This window comes from Aspergillus mulundensis, assembly GCF_003369625.1.
Source record: "Aspergillus mulundensis strain DSM 5745 chromosome Unknown scaffold_10, whole genome shotgun sequence".
Lineage (NCBI taxonomy): Eukaryota > Fungi > Ascomycota > Eurotiomycetes > Eurotiales > Aspergillaceae > Aspergillus > Aspergillus mulundensis.
In genome coordinates this window covers 413,451-432,222 of record NW_020797898.1, presented here as the reverse complement: position 1 = coordinate 432,222, position 18,772 = coordinate 413,451, and the positions used below count along the sequence as shown (strand labels likewise).

The following is an 18,772-nucleotide window of genomic DNA, read 5'->3' as shown; positions in this document are numbered from 1 at the left end:
GAGGAAGCTGGCGTTTCTGTTGATGAGGGCGCGGTGCCAGATGTCGGGGACGTGGTCGACGAGGTCGAGGCCGTTGTTCCGGCGGAGCGAGTGGAACATGGCTCCTGTGATCTTTTCTGCTAGAATCGCCAGCGACTCTGTAGACAGCCGGGGGGTTGCCGGGCCAAAGAGGCCGGGTATAACAAGGGGTTCATGCCCACCGGGTAGATGCACGCTCCACCGCGACAACGCCGTCCACAACCGACTGAACGCCCTGTAATCCTTACAGATCAGCAGATCAAGGTTAGACTCAAACGTCGAGCCGGAGAAAATACTCGGACAGTCGCGGTTGCGGACAATCGCCCACTCCCGATTCTGCCGACAGCACCACGCAATATAATGGAAGACCAGCGTCCGCGTATTGAACCCCCCACCCCACGCCGCAGTAAGGTAACTCTCCCCGTCAATCGTATACCCACTCGGCTCCCAGCGCCCTCGTCGTTTCAGCTCAGCAAGCGCATGCAGCTTCCCCCGCGCAATAAGCTTCTGAATCGGATCAACAACGTTGAGCGACGCTATATTCACATAGATGCGCTGTCTTGTGTGCGGGCGCGCAGGCTGTGTCCCGCCCAGCCCTGCAGTCGCGGGCCTGAACTGCGCGTCGTACCAGGCGGCCTGTCCTGTTTCCGTTGTCTCGGACGGCACGCGCGGGACCGTCCAGCAGTCCCAGCGTCGGCTGCCTTCGTCGAACATGGCGACGGCGTGTGCGGGGTCTTCCATGAAGCGGAGGAGTTGTCGGCGCGTGTACATTGCCAGCGCGGCGGCGTTGGTGCCGTTTGGTGGGATGGGGTGCGTTCCGGCGTCGGGGTCGGGCGGGAGACGGCCGGCCCAGAGGGCTTTGATTTCTCTGTTTGTCATGGTAGTCTATGGAATAGGAACGCTATTCCTTGCTGGGGGGTTGGTTTGTTCTTGTCTTTGCTGCCTGGACGGTAATAGACTCACGGCGTTAAAGTACTCCTGGCACCGCGAGGTCTGGGCGTGTATGCATCTCATTGCTATTGTCTATAATTGAATTTCTAACTCTGGCCGTTGGCAGTTTGATCAGAGGCTTTCTAATGGGTATCAGGACTTGTTTTACACGCCTGCTTTACTGTGTTGAGGAGGCCCTTTTGTCAATGGTCCTTTATAAACTCTGGTACGGGAAAATCGCAGCATACAAAGCTATGATACCCGACCGAGCTTGGACTGCTTTGTTTACCTGCCATTGAAACAAGAACGTAACTACCTAAAGCTGAAACTGCTTCATCATTACGAATGAAAGTAAAGGCTGCCCAGCATGAGAATCTGGAATTCGTTATGTGTCAAATTACCGAGTCCCTACGTTGCTCCGACTTGGGGCTGCTTCCAACGCGAATGCTTAGTATTTTATACAGACACATACATTCCTTTTTAGCTCTGTGAACATTTGATCAGTGAACTTCTCTTGATCAACGGAACTAAGAAGCATTTTAGTCCCGGTCCCAGGAGCGGCTCCAGCCTTACTAACAACAGTAGAAATCAAGATTGTGCCAAGACTGATCATACAGGCAAGAAAAGACACAAAAGAACATAACGGATCTTGTGGCAGAATGAGTGCATTGAGTCTGACATGCAGTCATCAATGGATGCAGCAGGTTGCTACCTGATTCTCCGACAGAGTTCCCCGCAGCATAGCCATTTATGGGGCGCGCGAAATGGTCTCACAGGGCCTGGATAAAACGGTTTACGACGTACTCACGGATCTGACTGTCGACCAGATCCTCCTCTTTGCGGACGAGATGGTGGAAGGCGTGTTGAAGATTTCTGGCCGCTTTCTGCCTGATGCTACGAATGTCGTTGTTCCTGTGGAGGCATAAGGCACAATGTGATATAGCAGGCCTTGCGTAGATGTTAACATGATCTAACTATCTTAGCGCACGTTCTGTGGAATGGGATAAACTCAGTCACTTAGGGCTGAGTTGAATCTGGCTTGTCCAAGTGTACCCTACTGCGGTGAGACGACGTAAGTAGAAATAACCATGTGAATTATATAAGGTAAAGTATTCGAGAGTAGGATCAATAAGATATTACGGTAACAGTATGCTACATTAGCCTAGCCCAGCAAGCACCATTAAAGCCTTCGCATCGAGCACTTCCTGACAGCACTCCAGCCATGTCCCTACACCCGTCCACCCCTACAGCAGGGCTTACCTATCCGCCCACTACAACAGCGCATAAACAGTATGCAACCGCACCCTCGGCCCCGAAGCCGAAAGCACGGCCTGCACATGCCTCGCCAAATCCCTAGCCGTCCGCCCATTCTCATCGAGCGTCGCAAGACTCGGGCTCCCATGATTACACCCCGTCTTCACAAGCATAATCAGCTCTCGCGCCTGCCGATACAACGCCCGCCTCCTACTCCTGGCCTTCCACACCGGAATCACGCCCGCATTCTGGGCCCCCGCAACCTGCACCAACTTCCCCATCAGCGCGTCAACAACCACATGCAGCAGCGTGCCTCCGACGACCTGGCCCGCCGCCGCCGCCGCCGCCACAGCCGCGGCCGGCACCCCCGGCACAGGCGCGCCAGGCTGCGGATCAATCCGGCGACAGGAAAGCACAGCCTCCTGAGTCCACTTCCACTTATTATTCCCGTGCGGCCACGCGGGAATGCCGTCGGGACAGCGAAGGAACAAGTCCGCGTCCGCGCCCACACTCAACAGGTTACAAAACGCCTTCCAGTTGTCGGGGAACGCAGTCTGCAGCGGCGGGGCATTCTGCGCGCCCCGCTGGTCGATGATGGCCCTCGCGTTGGGCCGCCGGTTGATCGCCAGGATCACGTCCGGATAGCGGCTGTCCACCGCGCTGTGCCAGATGTCAGGGACGTGGAGAGTCAGGTCCAGGTTGTTGTTCAGGTGGAGGGCCGTGAACAGGCGGCGGCCCACGGCTGCGGCCAGGGTTTCCAGCGCTGCGGGCCCGAGGACGGGGACGGGCGCGCCGCCGCCCGGTGGCACGCTCGTGAGATCCATGTGGCCTGGCGGCTGGCCGTGCTGGATTTGGTCCATGCATGCCCAGAGGCGCGGGAAAGCGCGGTAGTTGTCGTTGATGATCATGTCCAGGTGGGTTTCTGTGGAGTTGCCCGCGAACAGAGACGGGTTGTACGGGCGTTCGAGGGCCCAGGCTCGGTTGCCGCGGTTGCGGTAGCAGATGTAGTGCACGATCAGGCGGGGTCTGACGGCGTCTCTGTTCGCGTGCTCGAGGTAGCTTGTGCAGGTGAGGCCGTAGCCCCAGGGGTCCCAGAAGCCATTGTTGTACAGGGCGTCGAGGGCGTGGAGTTCCCTGCGGTGAATGAGCCACTCGATTGGGTCGACATTGTTGAGGGTTACGAGTTTGGCGTGGATGGTGGCTGCGGGCTGGGGTGTTGGTGGTGCGCCGGGGGCGGGAGGGAATCTCGCGAAGTACCAGGCTGTTGTGGTGGCTTCGTCGCCGTTGATGGGCACGCCCCCCCAGAGGGTAGCTCGTGTTCGCCCGTACATGAAGATGGGGACGGTGTAGAGGGGATTACGCATGAAGTCGAGGAGTTGGGGTCTTGTGAACGGGAGCAGGGTGGCCGCGATCAAAGCGGCTGCGGGGGTAAAGGGTGGAGTGGCCCATGCGGCGGTACCGGGATTGGGAGGGAGGAAGCCTGTCCAGATCTGGTTGAGGGCTGCGGTGTTCATGTTGTGGTTGGTCTTGGATTTTTGTCATGATTTCTCTATTCGCCCAACTTGGCACCAGACCCTGTATATGTACCTAGCTACTCCTGCAACCAAAATCCAACAATTGTTCAATCCTGTCCTGTTACTGACCATCTGATGCTATGCGGTCTCAGATGCTTTGGACTATGTTTTACCATGCTGGCTCACAAACATGGATTGTGTACACTTCTTTGTCGAGGCCGACATTGATACAAAGGCTTTGAAATCTGCATCTCTTGTGAAACCAAGATGTCTTACATGCCGAGCATCAAGTTACTGCTAAAACAGAAACAGCTATTGAATCGCATTCAAAGAAAAGCAGCCCTACCTAGGGAGGATAGTTCGCCGCATGTTCGCGATGGCTTTACTTCAATCATGCCGGGGTTAGGGCTAATTGTATATCAGAGACTGCCACTCTACCAAATTATAAACACTGGACTGGATACCCGTTATCTAATTTGTAAAGTGCTATCATCCCAAGCCTCTCCTTTACGCAGCCACAGCTCCCGTATACATCCAGCAACAACCATCGGGGTACGGCAAAGGCGTACAATCTCATCCACAGCCATTAGCCACCCGCCCAGCGCGTAATTTCGATATTCACGTAGAACATAGACACCCGTCAAGTAGGCGTATTTACGAAAATCCATAACCAAGTCAGGCTTGAGCGATTTACATCGCCCTGATTGTTCTTCTTCATCAGCTCGAGCATATCCATCGTCGCTGGAATGACTAGGGCTGCCGTCGGAATCTGATTTAGGGGAGATAGCGGAGCATGAGCATACGTTGGTCTTGTCATATTTCCCAGTATATAAGCCGAAACAAACAAGTGCTTGACGAGTCCAGCGAACGCGACGTTTATAGCGATAAGATGGAGAAGCGAGCGGCCTGTCATGGTCTAGATATAGACGGTTTGCTATGATGTTTTGCAGGCTCAAGGGTCGTGGCTTTCAGCATCGTCAAGTAATCCTATGGATACTTATGGCTTGAGACGGGTAACTATCTGCGGGTGACATGCCATCTCACAGGAACAAAGACGTTCATGCCAGAAGAGTGTAGACGCCTTGCAATGACGAGCTGCAAATACCAGAACAGCTAGCCCTGCTTGAGATTGCCGCTCTCCATACCATATTCCGATAATATGATCGGCATCCCCGTAGCTAGGGTATACCTAAGGTACCAAAGGCTAATCCCGGATGTTACTTAGATTAGAACAAGGATTTGAGATAATACGGTACGTTTCAACAATTGCTCGTATGAAGCGCAGACCTCAAAGAGAACAAAACTCTGGTGTCTAACCGTTCCCGTTACAACAATGGGCATATAAAGAACTGGAAAACCCCCGGACAAACAAACAAAGGTGTAAAACATATCTCCAGACATGCCAGGAAGCAGGTTCCCTCGTAATAAGTTATCCTTGTGAAAATAGAGAATGCAGACGTACATATATCTCTCCTGTCCCTTGCAGGTCCAGAAATCAATAATCACAAGAGAACCTTAGAACTAACATCACCTCACACTTGACATGGCGCGAGCAGCACCAGGAGACATCGCCCAAATCTGGCAAGGCCTTATGCCAGCGCTTGACCCGGTCGTTGCGGCCACCTGGGTCGCGCCACCTAACGGCACCAACCCGTTAGCCCTGGCCACCTACACGAGGCAGCAACTGCTCACATTCATGCGCGATCCACAGTACGCCGTTGACATGTTCACCGAAGGAGAGCGGCCCTTACGCCCAGTTATATGCTGGCCGAACTATCCCCGAATGCGCGATGAAGCAGCCGTGATCTGGCAGTACAGAGCCGTAGACTTCCCACCGGGCCCCGGGGTGCCAGCCCTGCCTCACACGCAGCCGCGGATCGACGCCAACATCCAAACCCTCGGCGTCGTCGATCCCATCCGCCGCCTGATCTACCGTGGCGATCTCCACGCCCTCGACGCCCTCAAGCGAGCCGACAAATGGTCTCCCGACGGGTACGGGCGCGACGGGATGAGCTATGCCGCCATGGCCTGGAACAACGGGGTTCATCTCAACGCCGGACACGAGCTGGTCTTGCACTACATCCTGTACTCCTGCCGCAAGAGCCGCACCTGGGCCCAGCAACCACTGTACTGTCCCCGCCTGAACAGCAACGCCCCAAGCACCGACATCCACCTCGACCTCATCCTCACGCACTACTACCATCTCTTCTGGCGATACTGGAGCTTCCTAGACCGCGTCACCGTGCTGCCAGGCGGCCACATCACCTGGCTGGAGGACAACAACGGGAACCCACGCCTAAGCCCCAGGTCCCTCGCCACGCTGGCCGACAACATAACAGGCGGGCAATACAAATCGCTCATGGCCAACAACGCCTTCGACCTGGCAACCCACGTGCCCGACATCTGGTACCGCGCCGTAAACCCCAATCCCAACGCCAACCTCCCCCAAGCGCTCTGGACCAGCGCCGTCGCCCGCGCGGCCATCGACACCCCCCCGCTCACCGGCCCCTTCCTCGACCCGCCGCTGCAACACGCCTTCACGCTGCGCAACTACAGCGCCTTCGTGCGGCTCCTCCGCGTCGGCGCCTGCGCCGACACCTTCCTACGCTCGATAGACGGGATCCACGGGTGGCACGGCCGGCGGTCCAGGGAGTGGAAGTACATCGCGGCAGCGGTACACTGGCACCGCAACATCAACCCGAACCCGGGGGGCCAGGTGGCCGGGGGCACGCTGTACCACGTGATTGTGCGGATGCTGGACGGGCGGATGATCGCGCTGGCGCTGCGCGTCGGCTTGCCTGGGGCGTATGGGATCACAGCGGCGCAGGAGGGCGTGCTGCGGGCGCGGCTGTATGCGCATGCGCGGCGGTTCATCCAGCTTGTTGGCGGGGGGAGTCGGTTCCATGTCAACGGGCCGAATAGGACGACGAGGAATGACGCGGGGAATACGGCTGCGGATGAGGTGAGGGCTTTGGCGGCCGCGAGGCCGGGGATTCGGCTGCATAGTCTTATTGCATTGTTGTAGGGAGGTTAGATTAGCCAGAAGACTGCCCAGCTAAGACTGGAGGGATGCTGGGATAACCTATGTAGGGCTTCATACCTTGTTGGATCGTTCTGCTGGGCCTGGTGCTTGTTGAGCCCAACTATCATATCGTATTTGAGCGGAAAGCTATGATAATCTAATTTATTATGTAGTTAATATGACTATAGTAACGGTTGAATACCATATAGGCATCCAGGCAGCAGTACTAGACGTGGTGGTTTGATAATAGTATCATGAAGGTATTAATTCAACCACGATCCCGAGATTGGTATACTTAGTACAATAGAAACATCACAATTTCAAACTGACATATATAAAGTGTAGAACCAGGTTACCCACATACTGTTGGTCCTCCGTGCATTTCCCCCTCTTGTTAAATCGCAATTTCAGCAGTTTAATTATGAGGCCCTTTAAATACCGTGTAAAGGAAAGCTGTTAATTAAATAAATACTAGAGAATTAAATAAGAAACATAATAATATTTAAAAGCTAGAGCTAACTAGGGTTTATATAAATAATTTAAGCTTTTAAAAATAATAAAAATTTTAAATATTTTTATTAATACTTTATAATATTTAAAAAATTGTAAGTATTATAATTATACAAGCAAGTAATTTAATAATAAGTATTATAATATTTTAATTAAAATTACTTAAAGTACTTAAGTATTATTAAAGTATTATAATACTTTTTTATTAAATTGTGAGTCGCGTTTGTATACTGCGGTGAGCTTAGGAGAACGTGAATTACTGCAATAGGAAAGGCGTCGTGTATTTATAGTAGGAACTAATTGCTAATTTTTTAAGTTAGAGTTTAAAGTTAAACTTGGTATTTTATATATTATATAACTAGCCGCCGCCTTGGCGCGCGGCTAGTTTAGTATTAATATTTTTTTACCTAGCGGCCTTAGGCCACTAGATTATATTATTATAATATTATATAGTTATAATACTATAATAATAATAATAATACTTTTTTTTTTAAGTAATCGCGCTCTTGTAATCCATAAATTTATATTTATATTTTATAAAATATAATTTAAATTATAGATTTTATTAAGTATTATAAAATAAACTATTTTTAGGTTTATAAAGTATTATAATTTACATGTAATTTATATTTAAAGTTAGGTATAAAAAATTAATTTAATTACCTTATTTTACTTTTAAATTTAAATATAATATTGCTGCCTGCGGTAGCTAGGTATAATATTTTAATTTTAATATTAAAATACTTTTATAATTTTTTTTTTTTTAAGTTTTTTTTATAACTTAATTAAAAATGCCTGCTATAAGTATATACCTTTTTATTATGTTTTTATTACTTTTTAATTATTTAATTATATTTTTAGGGTTAAAATACCCTATATTTATTCTTTCCCGTGCTTTTTAAGTGTTATATTATTTATTTTAATAATATTAATATTATATTAGTATTATTAAGCCTGTATATTTTATTTTATTTTATACTTAATTTTTATAATAAAGCTTTAAGCTTTAAATAGCTAAATTTTTTTATTTTTATATTTTTTTTAATACCTTTAGCGGCTGTTTATAATATATGGTTATTTTATTTTAGTTATTAATATATTATTATATTAGCCTTTTATTTACTTTTTTTTTATGTCCTGCTACGCACTTGCTTTTTTAATTTAGTTAATAAGCTTTTTATATTTAGCTCTTGTTATTTTTATATTTTTAAAACTATTTTTAGTAATTAAATTAAATATAGTTTACCTTTATTATAGCCTTTATTATATTATATATTTTTAACCCTATTTTTTTTTAAGGTCTCCCACGCTCGCCCTTTGCTTTATATTTTTTTTATTTTAATATTTAATATAATTTTATATCACGTTTTAAATGCTATTATTAATAATTATTTATTTTATTATAATATTTTATTTTATATTTTTTTATTATAATAGTTAAGCCTTGGTTTTAACCTTTACTTTTTATTTTACCTTTAATATATAAAATTATATTTCCCTGCCCTTTACTTATATATTAATAACTGCTAATATACTAGTTATTAAAATAACTTAATTTTAATACTTACGTGCCCTTGCTGCTATTATTATTATTATTATTTTTATTACTACCCCCACCGCCCCTATTAATAAGGCTTTTATTAGTATTTTTCCCTTATTACCCCTGGGCTTTATAACTTTACTACTTAATTTTTATATCTCACGGTGTATTATATGTGTTATTATTATAAGGTATTATAATAAAAACATGTTTATTATAAATATTATAATAAAAGCCTTTATATATAATTACTTAGGGGGTGGGAAGTACTAGTTTTATTATAATATAAAAAGGGTGCTTTTAAAGTATATAATTATTAATATTACCCTAGTAGGTAACTAGCTATAAAATATTTTTAATATTATTAATATTATATATATAGGAGCTAATAATCCGCGAGCTTATAAAAACCTTATTATTTTAAAAGTAGCTTATTAAGTATTTAAAATAGCTATTAAGTAAATTATTATAACTAATAATACATAGGTAGCTAACCCTATAAATATTATTATATTTATATTTAACTTTACTTTATAAGTTAATACCCCCCTTAATAAAAATAATAATTTACCATGTAAGTTAGTCCTTTTTTTATAATATTATTATATTTTAATTTACTAATTTATTATAGTAGTTTTTTTTTTAGTTTTTAAACCTTTATTTAGCACTATTTTAGTAGCTATAATTTCTTTTTATATAGGTGCGGCTTTAGCTATTAAGTATATATTTATATATTTTAGTTTATACTATATTATATTACTAATTTTTTTTATAAATTTTTATTACTTTTAATATAGGGTTTGCTGCGCCTTAGCACTTTTAAGAATTTTTATTAAGGTTACTTTTATATTAGGTATTAGTATTAGCGCCCTTATAAGCTTAGTTTTTATTTTATATATATTAGGTGCTGCGCGCCGCGCGGCTTAGCTACTTATTTAAGTTTTTTTTATTATTTTTTATTTTATTTTATATTTTTATTTTTTTTTTTATTAAAAAGCCCTGCGGGCGCTGTTAATTAATAAAAATAATATATTTTTTTTTTTTATAAATGCGCGTAGATTATAAACATAAATATTTATATTTAGTATTTTTTTACTTTATGTAACTTGTTCTTATAGGTTTTTTTAAAATTTTTAAGTATTATAGTTTTGGCTATATAAGCCTTTAGTTTTTATATATTATTTTTTATATTATTTTATCCCTGCTATTTTATAAGGTATTATACTTTACTTTTAAATTTATAAATATTAAGGATTTTTTTAATAAAATATTTTTTTTTGCTATTTACTAGTATAAGACTAATATTTAGTGCTTAGGATAAGTTACCGCGGTAAGGTTTTAAAAGTATAATATAAAAAGTATTATATAATTATTATATATTTAGTAGGAGTAGTAGCTTATAAAACTATTTTCCCTATTTTATAATTACTAGAAACAAACTAATAAGTGTCTTACTTAATTTATAATTTAGTTTTATTAATTTAATATTTTTTATATAAAGTATTACATGATTATTAATTTTAAAGCTTATTTTCTTACGCTTTTTATTATATTAAATTATTATAGCTTTTTTTAATTTTTGTAGTTGCTTTTTTAAATTTACATGGATTTTTTTAAACTTTATAACTTTTTAAAGTTTAATTTTTAATACCTAGTTAGGCCCCTTAATATTAATATATATAGTTACCTTTAAATTTATAAGGGCTTTAATAAGTGTATAACCTATAAATTACTTATACGCGTTATTATTTATAAATTATGCTATTTTAATTTATTATAGCTAATTATTTTAGTGCTAGTTAATATAAGCGCGGAGGTAATGTTTAAAAACTTAGTTTTATTTTTTAATTTAGCTATTTATTTACGGGTAATATATAGTAAATAATTTTTATTTTATACCTAGGTAGTGGCTTAATATAGCCTAAAATATGCTAGTAAAAAAACTTTTATAATTATTAATTATGTTTTTTAATATGCTAATAAAGTAAAAAATATTATTTATAAGGGTATTTGCAAGTTATTTCGTGTTAATATTTTTTAAGTATAAGATATATTATATAAATTTAGTATATATTTTAATTACTACTAGAACAGTATTATATACATGCTTGTTATATTTTATAGGTAGTAAACTAGTAATAAAGTTTATATTAATTTATTTTATAGGTGCCCTTAGTAGGCTTAATAATTTTAATAATTTATATAGTTTATGCTTATAAACCGTGATCTTTAGTAATTATTATACTTTTTAATATGTTTTTTAATATATTTAGTTATATTTAGCTAATAGTACCTTTAAAAAATATTTATAATAGTTATATTAACACCTTAATACCTACCTTAGGGCTTGTTATAGTTTACTTTTATAATTTTTTTATAAAGTGCCACTAACTTTAGCATATAAACTTAGTTTTTAAAGTATAATAAGCTATTATTTATTACTTTTTAATACTTAAGGTTTTTTTTATGGTCTAGATTTATAAGGTTATTTTTTATTTTTTTAAATTTTTTATTATATTCTTAGGCTACTTAAAGTAGTTTTATAATACTTAATTATAATTTATTTATATATAGGTTTTTATTTACTATAATAGCTTATATATTAAGTTATAATTTAAACTTTAGGTATAATAGTAGTTAATTATTTAGTTACTTTTATAATTTATAAAAAACTATTTTACTTATAGTTTTTTTTTTTTTTTTTAGGGACATAGTTTGCTTTTTTACTTAAAGTATTTACCGGGTTTTTTGCCCCCGGGCAGTATTTAATAATAAAATTAAAAGTTATAAGTTTTTTAGTTTATCGCGCTTGTTTTTATATTAAGTTTTTAATTATTATAAATTATTATAAATTATTATAATTTATAAGCATTTTAATAAGGAATTTACTATTCTTAAGGTAGTGTTTCCAGACTTAAAAGTATTTTATAATTATAAGTATTTTAAAGTTATGGGTTTTATACCAGGTTTCCGCGTTTTTTAATTTATAAAATTAAAAAGTAATTAAGTGCTACTATATATTTTTTATTAATTAAAATAATATTTTAGTAATAATATACCTTAAGGTGTTAGTTTATAACTATATATATAATTTTAGGTTAAAGTGTTATAATAATAACTATTTTATAAATTTAAGGTATAATATGTTAAATACCTTTAGGGCCTTTTTTTTAGTAGGTATTTTATAATTATATTAAATTTTATAAGATTAAATAGTACTACCGCGACTTAACTATAATTTTTAATAAACTTTTAATAAAAGTTGTAAAATCCTAAAAAAAATATTACTTTTTTTATATTTTTTAGCATTAGCTACTTTATAATAGTTTAGACTCTTTTTAGTTTTATTTTAATTTTATTAATAGTTATAATAAAGCCTAAGAAGTTAATTTTCTTAATATAAAATAAGTATTTACTAACTTTTATATATAGCTTAAAATTATATAATTTTTTAAGAATTATTTGCACATGTTATTTGTGTTTTTTCTTATTTTTTAAAAAAATAATAATATTATTTAAATAAGTAATATAAATTATATTAATTAGCCTAGCTAGGGCGCGGTTTATATAAAATTAAAATATTATTAATATATTTACTAGTTTAAATAGCATAACTTAGTATTTATAAAGTTTAAATTATATTTTAAATACTATTTTTTACTTATTTTTTTTATAAATTTAAAGTTTATAGTACGTGTTTTATAAATCTAGCTGTGTAAAAATTTTTCCTGTTTTTAAATAGTTAAGGGTTGTGTTAAGTAGTAGTAGTAGGTATATATTTTTAATTATAATAGTATTTAGGCCTTAATAGTTTATGTAAAAATATAGGCTATTATTTTTTTTTAATATAAATAATACTAAAGCTCCTGTAAGGCTTTTTAATAGGTATATTTAGCTTTTTTTAAGTACTTTTTTAATATATTTATATAAAACCTTAAGCTTTWTTAAAAATAATAAGTAAATATACTTACTTAAAGGCTTAGCACTAGGTTATAGCTTAATTATATAATTATAAAATTAATAAAATATAAAAATATTTACTTTTACTTTAAAAAATATATTTATATATTTATAATATTATTTAGGTAGCAGGATTTTTTTAACCTTTACCTTATTAAGGTATATTATAATATGGTTTTTTTACTTAAAAATTTATATTAAAAGTATTTTAACTCCTGTAGTAATCTTTATGGTGTATTTTTATATTATTATTATATATTATAAATATTTAGGATTGTACTTTACTTTTTAATTATATATTTAATTATTAATTTACTAATTTAAAATGGGTATCGCGGCTAGTAGCCATAAAAATTTTAAAATTATATTATAATTATTAATATTAATAGCTTTAAAGTTTTACTAATAATACTATATATTACGCGCAGAATTTCTGGCATAAATTATAAGTATATATTTTTTATAAAATATTATTATATAGTTATTAACTGCGCGTACTTTATAGGCTAATTTTTTACTTTATATTAAGTAAAACTTTGCCTAGCGCTAGTTTATAAAATTTACTTTTACTTTAAAGTTAATAAAAACCCTTATATATTATTATTTTTTATTTTTTTTTTTATTTTTACTTAAATTACCCAGGCCCGTGGTGTATTTTTTTATTTTATATAAATTTTTAAAGCTTATACCGCGTAAAGCTTTAAGGTTTTATATTTTTTATATTATTAAATTTACTTAAAGGTTATTATTATAAAGGCGCTTTTTTTTTTAACCTCTGCCTAGTAACTAATAATATTACTTAAAATATTTAGTATGGCTATAGTTTAGGTATTTACCTAGGTATAGCTTTTTTATAAATAAAAAATTATTTAAATTATTAGGTTATTTTATACTAGTATTTACTTTTATACTTTTTTTAATAATAAAAAGCGCCCTAACTTTAGTTATTAATAGCCTTATATAAGTTTAGTTAAAAAACTTTTTTTTTTTTTTATAATTATTTTTTTAAAGTATTATTTACTAGCCCCTGGAATTAAGTTTATTACCTAGCTATTATATAAAATAAGTTTTTTTTAAAAAAAAAAGTAATTAAAACTATAAGTTATGTTTATATACTATAATAAGCTTAGGAAAATATAAATTACTATAATAAAAAAGGTATTATATATTTATAATAAGAACTAATTACTAATTTTTTAAGTTAAAGTTTAAAGTTAAATTTAATATTTTATATATTATATAACTAGCCGCTGCCTTAGCACGCGGCTAGTTTAGCGCTAATATTTCTCCGCCCGGTGGCCTTAGGCCGCTGGATTACATTATTACAACACTGCGCAGTTGTAACACCATAACAGTAATAACATAAATTAAGTAATTTTTATTATTAATTAACATGCCTTTTTAATACCTACTTATTTTTAAATTAATTAAAAATAAGGCTAAAAATATTTACTAAACCTAGTATTTTAATAAATTTTTTTAGTATTATTACTTAATAAGTATTTTTATAAGGTTATTTATAATTATTTAATTAATAAGGGTTTATTTAATATAAAAGTTTTTATATTAAACTTTTTACTTAAGTTATAAATTATAAATATTAATATAATAAAGCTTTAAATAAAGTTATATATTAATATTAATAAAAATATTAATTATTTATTTATTATTATATTAAATTAAAAGCTAGTATTAAAAATTAAATTACATAACTTTAAAATTTTTTATTACTAATAAGTTATTTTAAAGGCCTTGGTAAAAGCAAGTAATTTAGTTTTAATAATAAAAATAATAATTAAGCATTACTTTATAACTTTTTATTTAATTAATTTTTTTATATAGCTTATAAATATAACCCCTATTAAAAATTAATTAAAATAATTTATAAATATTATATTAAAGTATAACTTATAAATTTTATATTTTTTAATAAAAACCTTATTTTTAAAGCTATTTAAACTAAAGTATTTAAAAATAAGAAAGTATATATTATAAAAATAAAAAATAAGTTAATTTACTATATATTAATAATAATTTATAAAATTAATAAAATATTTTAATAAGTAGCTTATTATATAAAAAATATTTAAATAAGTAAGGGTACTAGTATATTTAATAATTTTAATTTTTAACCTTATTTTTTAATATTTTTAAAGGTAATTATATTAAAGTTTAAATAAAGCTTACTAGGTAATAAAAGCAAGATAAAAAATAGCTAAATTATAATATTTAAGTAAAATTAATTTATAATAACTTTAATATAAAAATTTTAAAAAAGCTAGAGCTTGCGCTAAGGCCTATTTTAAAAAAATTTAAACTTTTAAAAATTATTTAACTTTACTAAAATACTAAAGCTTATATTTTATTAAAAGTTTTTTTTTAAAAGTAGTTATTATAAAGCAGCCTTACTTAGTAAAAAAGTTTATAAAAATAAAATTATTTATATATACTAAAAAAATTATTAGCTTATTAATAAAAAGGTATTCCTTTTTAAAAACTATAGTATTGCTAAATTTATATAAGGTAGTAGTTAAATTAAGTTATTAAAAATAAAAAAACTTTTTAAAATTATAAATAGCTTTAAAAGCTTTAAAAGCTTTTTTTTTACTTATAACTATTTAAAAATTAAAGGTATATAAATTTATTAAGGCCTATATTAAAAAAGGTATTAATAATATTATATTACTTTATATTTATATTAAAAAAGGTAATAAATATTATAATAACTTAAAAAAAACAGGCAAAGGTTATAACTACTTAATTATTTTTATAATTAATTAATTTAAGATTTTTATATATATAAATTTAAGCTTTAGCCTTAAAAAAGTAGCTATTTGTATTAAATTTATATATAAATACTTATAGTAGGGGGATTAGCTTATTTAAACCTGCTTTTTATTTATTAACTACCTTTTATACTTTTATTTTTTTAAGTTTATTTAATTTAAGGTTAATAGCTTTAAAAAATATATTTTTAAATAAATAATTTTTAAAATTTTTTTAATACTTAGGAAAAGGCAAGAGTTTATTTTAATAAAAATATTATTTTTTTTTAAAATTTTAATAAAAAGTAAAAAAGGTAAATTATATATAGTTATAAAAAGTAAAATTAAAAGTAATTATAATAATAATATAGCTTATATAGCTTGTTAAAGTACTTAAATAAAATTTAAAGTTTTTTTAATTATTTTAAGGTACTAGCTATTATTTAGTTAATTATTTAAAAAAAAATAATAGGTTTAATTTTTAGTTTTTTACCTCCTTTTATATTTTTAGTAATAACATAAATAAAAGTTTAAAAGTGGGCTTGCTTTACTTTTTATAATAATTATTAACTAGCTAGGTTTAAAAATAAATTTTTTTAAATTTAAAAGCATGTAACTTATTATAAAGGCTATAATAGCTTATTAAAAAAACTAGTTAATATTAATTTTTATATAAAAATTTTATAATATTAAGGTTTTAAAATAGGGTCTGGAGTAAAAAAAGGTAAAAACCCTTTTAATAAATTAAAGGCCTTATTTTTACTAAAATTAAGCCTAAATATAATTTTATATTTAAATCTTTTTTTATTTTTATTTTTTTAATACTTTTATTTTTAAATATTTTTATTACCCTTGGCTTGCTTGTTATTAAAATACCCTTATTTTTTTTAAAAATTTTTTTTAGTAAAGTTTAAATTTAGGTTTATATTTTTAGTAATACAGCAGCAAAAGGGTGGTTTAAAAACCTTAACTAATAATTTAAAAAAATTAATTTAAATATTAATAATAAAAAATAGTTTTTATAAATTATAAAGCTAGGATTTATTAAAAATAATATTTTTATAAGCTTTAACACGCTAATTTTAAAAAAAAATTAAATTTATTAAATATTTAAAGCTTAATAATTTATAAAATATTTAAATAAGGCCCTTAGCTTTATTTTATAAAGGCCTTTTTTTAGGATTTTCTTACCTAAAAAAATACTTAATAATTTAAATACTTAAAATATAAGGCTTCTTGCTAGTAAGTTTTTTTATAAAGTTATTTAATTAATAACTTTAATAAAAATTTAATTATTAATATAAACTATTACTTTTATAACCTAGGGCTATATATTAAGTAAAATATTTTTATATAAAATTATTATTTTAACTTTTTAAATTAGAATGCTTTTGGAGCGCTTAACTATATTATTTTAAAATAAAAAATATAAAGTAAACTAGTTTTAAAAAATACCTTTAAAGGTAATAAAGTTAGGAATATTATTATTAAAAATAGGTTTATTATTATTAAGTAGGAACTTTAAAGTAACTTTATAATAGTTTTATATAAATTATATAAATTATATAAATTATTTAATAATATTTTTATAATTATTTTTAAGCTAGTAAGTATAGGCCTAGTATATTTTAAAGTATTTATTATAAAAGTAAGTTATTTATTAATTTTTATTTATTACTAGCTTTATAAAAATAAAATTAGTATAAATATAAATAAATAGCTTAGTAACTAGTTTTTTAAGTTATTTAAATATTTATTAAAAAGCTTAACTAACCCGGCAAGTATTATAATACTTAAGTAATTAAAAATTAAAAATATTAACTTTTTATATTATTATAAAAGATATTTAAGTGCTTTATTATTAATATATTTTAGCTACTAATAAAAAGCTTTAAAAATTTTTTAAAGCTATATTTTTTAAATTAAAATTTTAATTTTTTATTAAATTAAAGTGTTAGCCTTTTTTAGCTTTAAAAAACTTTTTTTTAGTTTTATTATTTAAAGGCCTAAAAAATAATCTTTAAAATAAAAAACTAGTTTATTATTTTTAAGTATAAGAGTGTTAAAATTTTAAGTATATTTAATTTTTTAAAAAGGCCTTGCTACTATAATATTAAGATAAAATTTAAAAATATATATAATTTTATATAGTGTAAATGGTATAATCCCTTTATTAAATACTTTTAAATAAATAAAAACTAATTTATAGTCTTATATAACTATAATTATATTTTTAGCTTAAATATTACTACTTTAAAAGTAATTTAAAAAGGTAAAATAACTAAAATTATTATAAATCTAAAGAAAGGCACTAGTATTAAAAATAAAGGTATTTTAAAGTTTTAAATTACTTAAAATATTAAATACTAGGGCTACTTTATAATATTTTTTAAAAATTATAAATTACATGTTTTTTTAGCTATTTTACTAAGCTTTTTAGTTTTTAATATTTTTTTTATTTTTAAAAAGCTTAGTATTCTTAACCTTTAACTTTTAAAGCTTTTTACTATATTTATTATTTTTTTAAGTGCTTTGCTAATCTTTTTTTTTAGTTTTTTATTTATTGTATAGGACTTTAAATAGTGTAAATATATAAAGTTATAATAAAATTTTATAATATATTTATATTTATAAAAATAAATTAATTTATTATTAATTAATGCCCAGGAAGGTTTATTAATAAAAAAACTTTTAATATTTAAATTACTAGTAAAGGGCTAATTTAACTTTTTAGTAAGTATAATAAAGGCTATTTTTTATAAAGGTTTTAGTAAAGCTATTAGTAGTAAAAAAATATTATTAAAATTTAAAAATAAAAATAAAATAATTAGTTTTACTAAATTTTTTATAATTTAATTAATTTACATGGCGCTTTTTATAGGCTATTAAGTATTTATTAATAGCCTTTAAAAATATTATATTAGCTATTTTATTATTAGCCTTAGGTTACTTAAGGCGTAAGATTTTTTAATAAATATACTTATAATTTTAAAGTTACTAGGTAACTTTTTTTATTAAATTAATATAATAAAGGTAGTAATATAACTATTAAAGGCCTTAAATTTAATTTTAAAATTAATAAAAGTAAGTTACTACTTTAATTTAATAAAAATTTTTATAATAAGCTTATTTTTAATAAGTTACTAAATAAAAAGTGTAATTAACTTTTATATAATATTATTAATATTTTAAATTTTTAAAAAAATATGCTTAGCGTGGTTTTATTTTTAATTAAATATTTTTAATACCTTTTTATTAA

General features: G+C 31.4%; 3 protein-coding genes across 3 annotated transcripts in view; 1 reads left to right on the top strand and 2 right to left on the bottom strand.

Annotated features, from left to right (window-relative positions):
• Nucleotides 1-897, bottom strand: part of DSM5745_08559 (uncharacterized protein) — a gene marked incomplete at both ends in the record, with an annotated part of 1,460 nt that extends 563 nt beyond the window's left edge. Inside the window, one exon of the mRNA XM_026750575.1 lies at nucleotides 52-897. Coding sequence (XP_026600588.1) covers nucleotides 52-897 — 846 coding nt within the window. The remainder of the gene's footprint in view (nucleotides 1-51) is intronic.
• Nucleotides 898-2,219: 1,322 nt separating this feature from the next.
• DSM5745_08558 (uncharacterized protein) lies at nucleotides 2,220-3,716 on the bottom strand (the record flags this gene model as incomplete). Its single annotated transcript, XM_026750574.1, has 1 exon — nucleotides 2,220-3,716. One exon carries the CDS (start codon nucleotides 3,714-3,716, stop codon nucleotides 2,220-2,222), a length of 1,497 nt encoding a protein of 498 aa, XP_026600587.1.
• A 1,543-nt stretch (nucleotides 3,717-5,259) lies between these two features.
• DSM5745_08557 (uncharacterized protein) lies at nucleotides 5,260-6,741 on the top strand (the record flags this gene model as incomplete). Its single annotated transcript, XM_026750573.1, has 1 exon — nucleotides 5,260-6,741. One exon carries the CDS (start codon nucleotides 5,260-5,262, stop codon nucleotides 6,739-6,741), a length of 1,482 nt encoding a protein of 493 aa, XP_026600586.1.
• Between the last annotated feature and the right edge of the window lie 12,031 nt (nucleotides 6,742-18,772).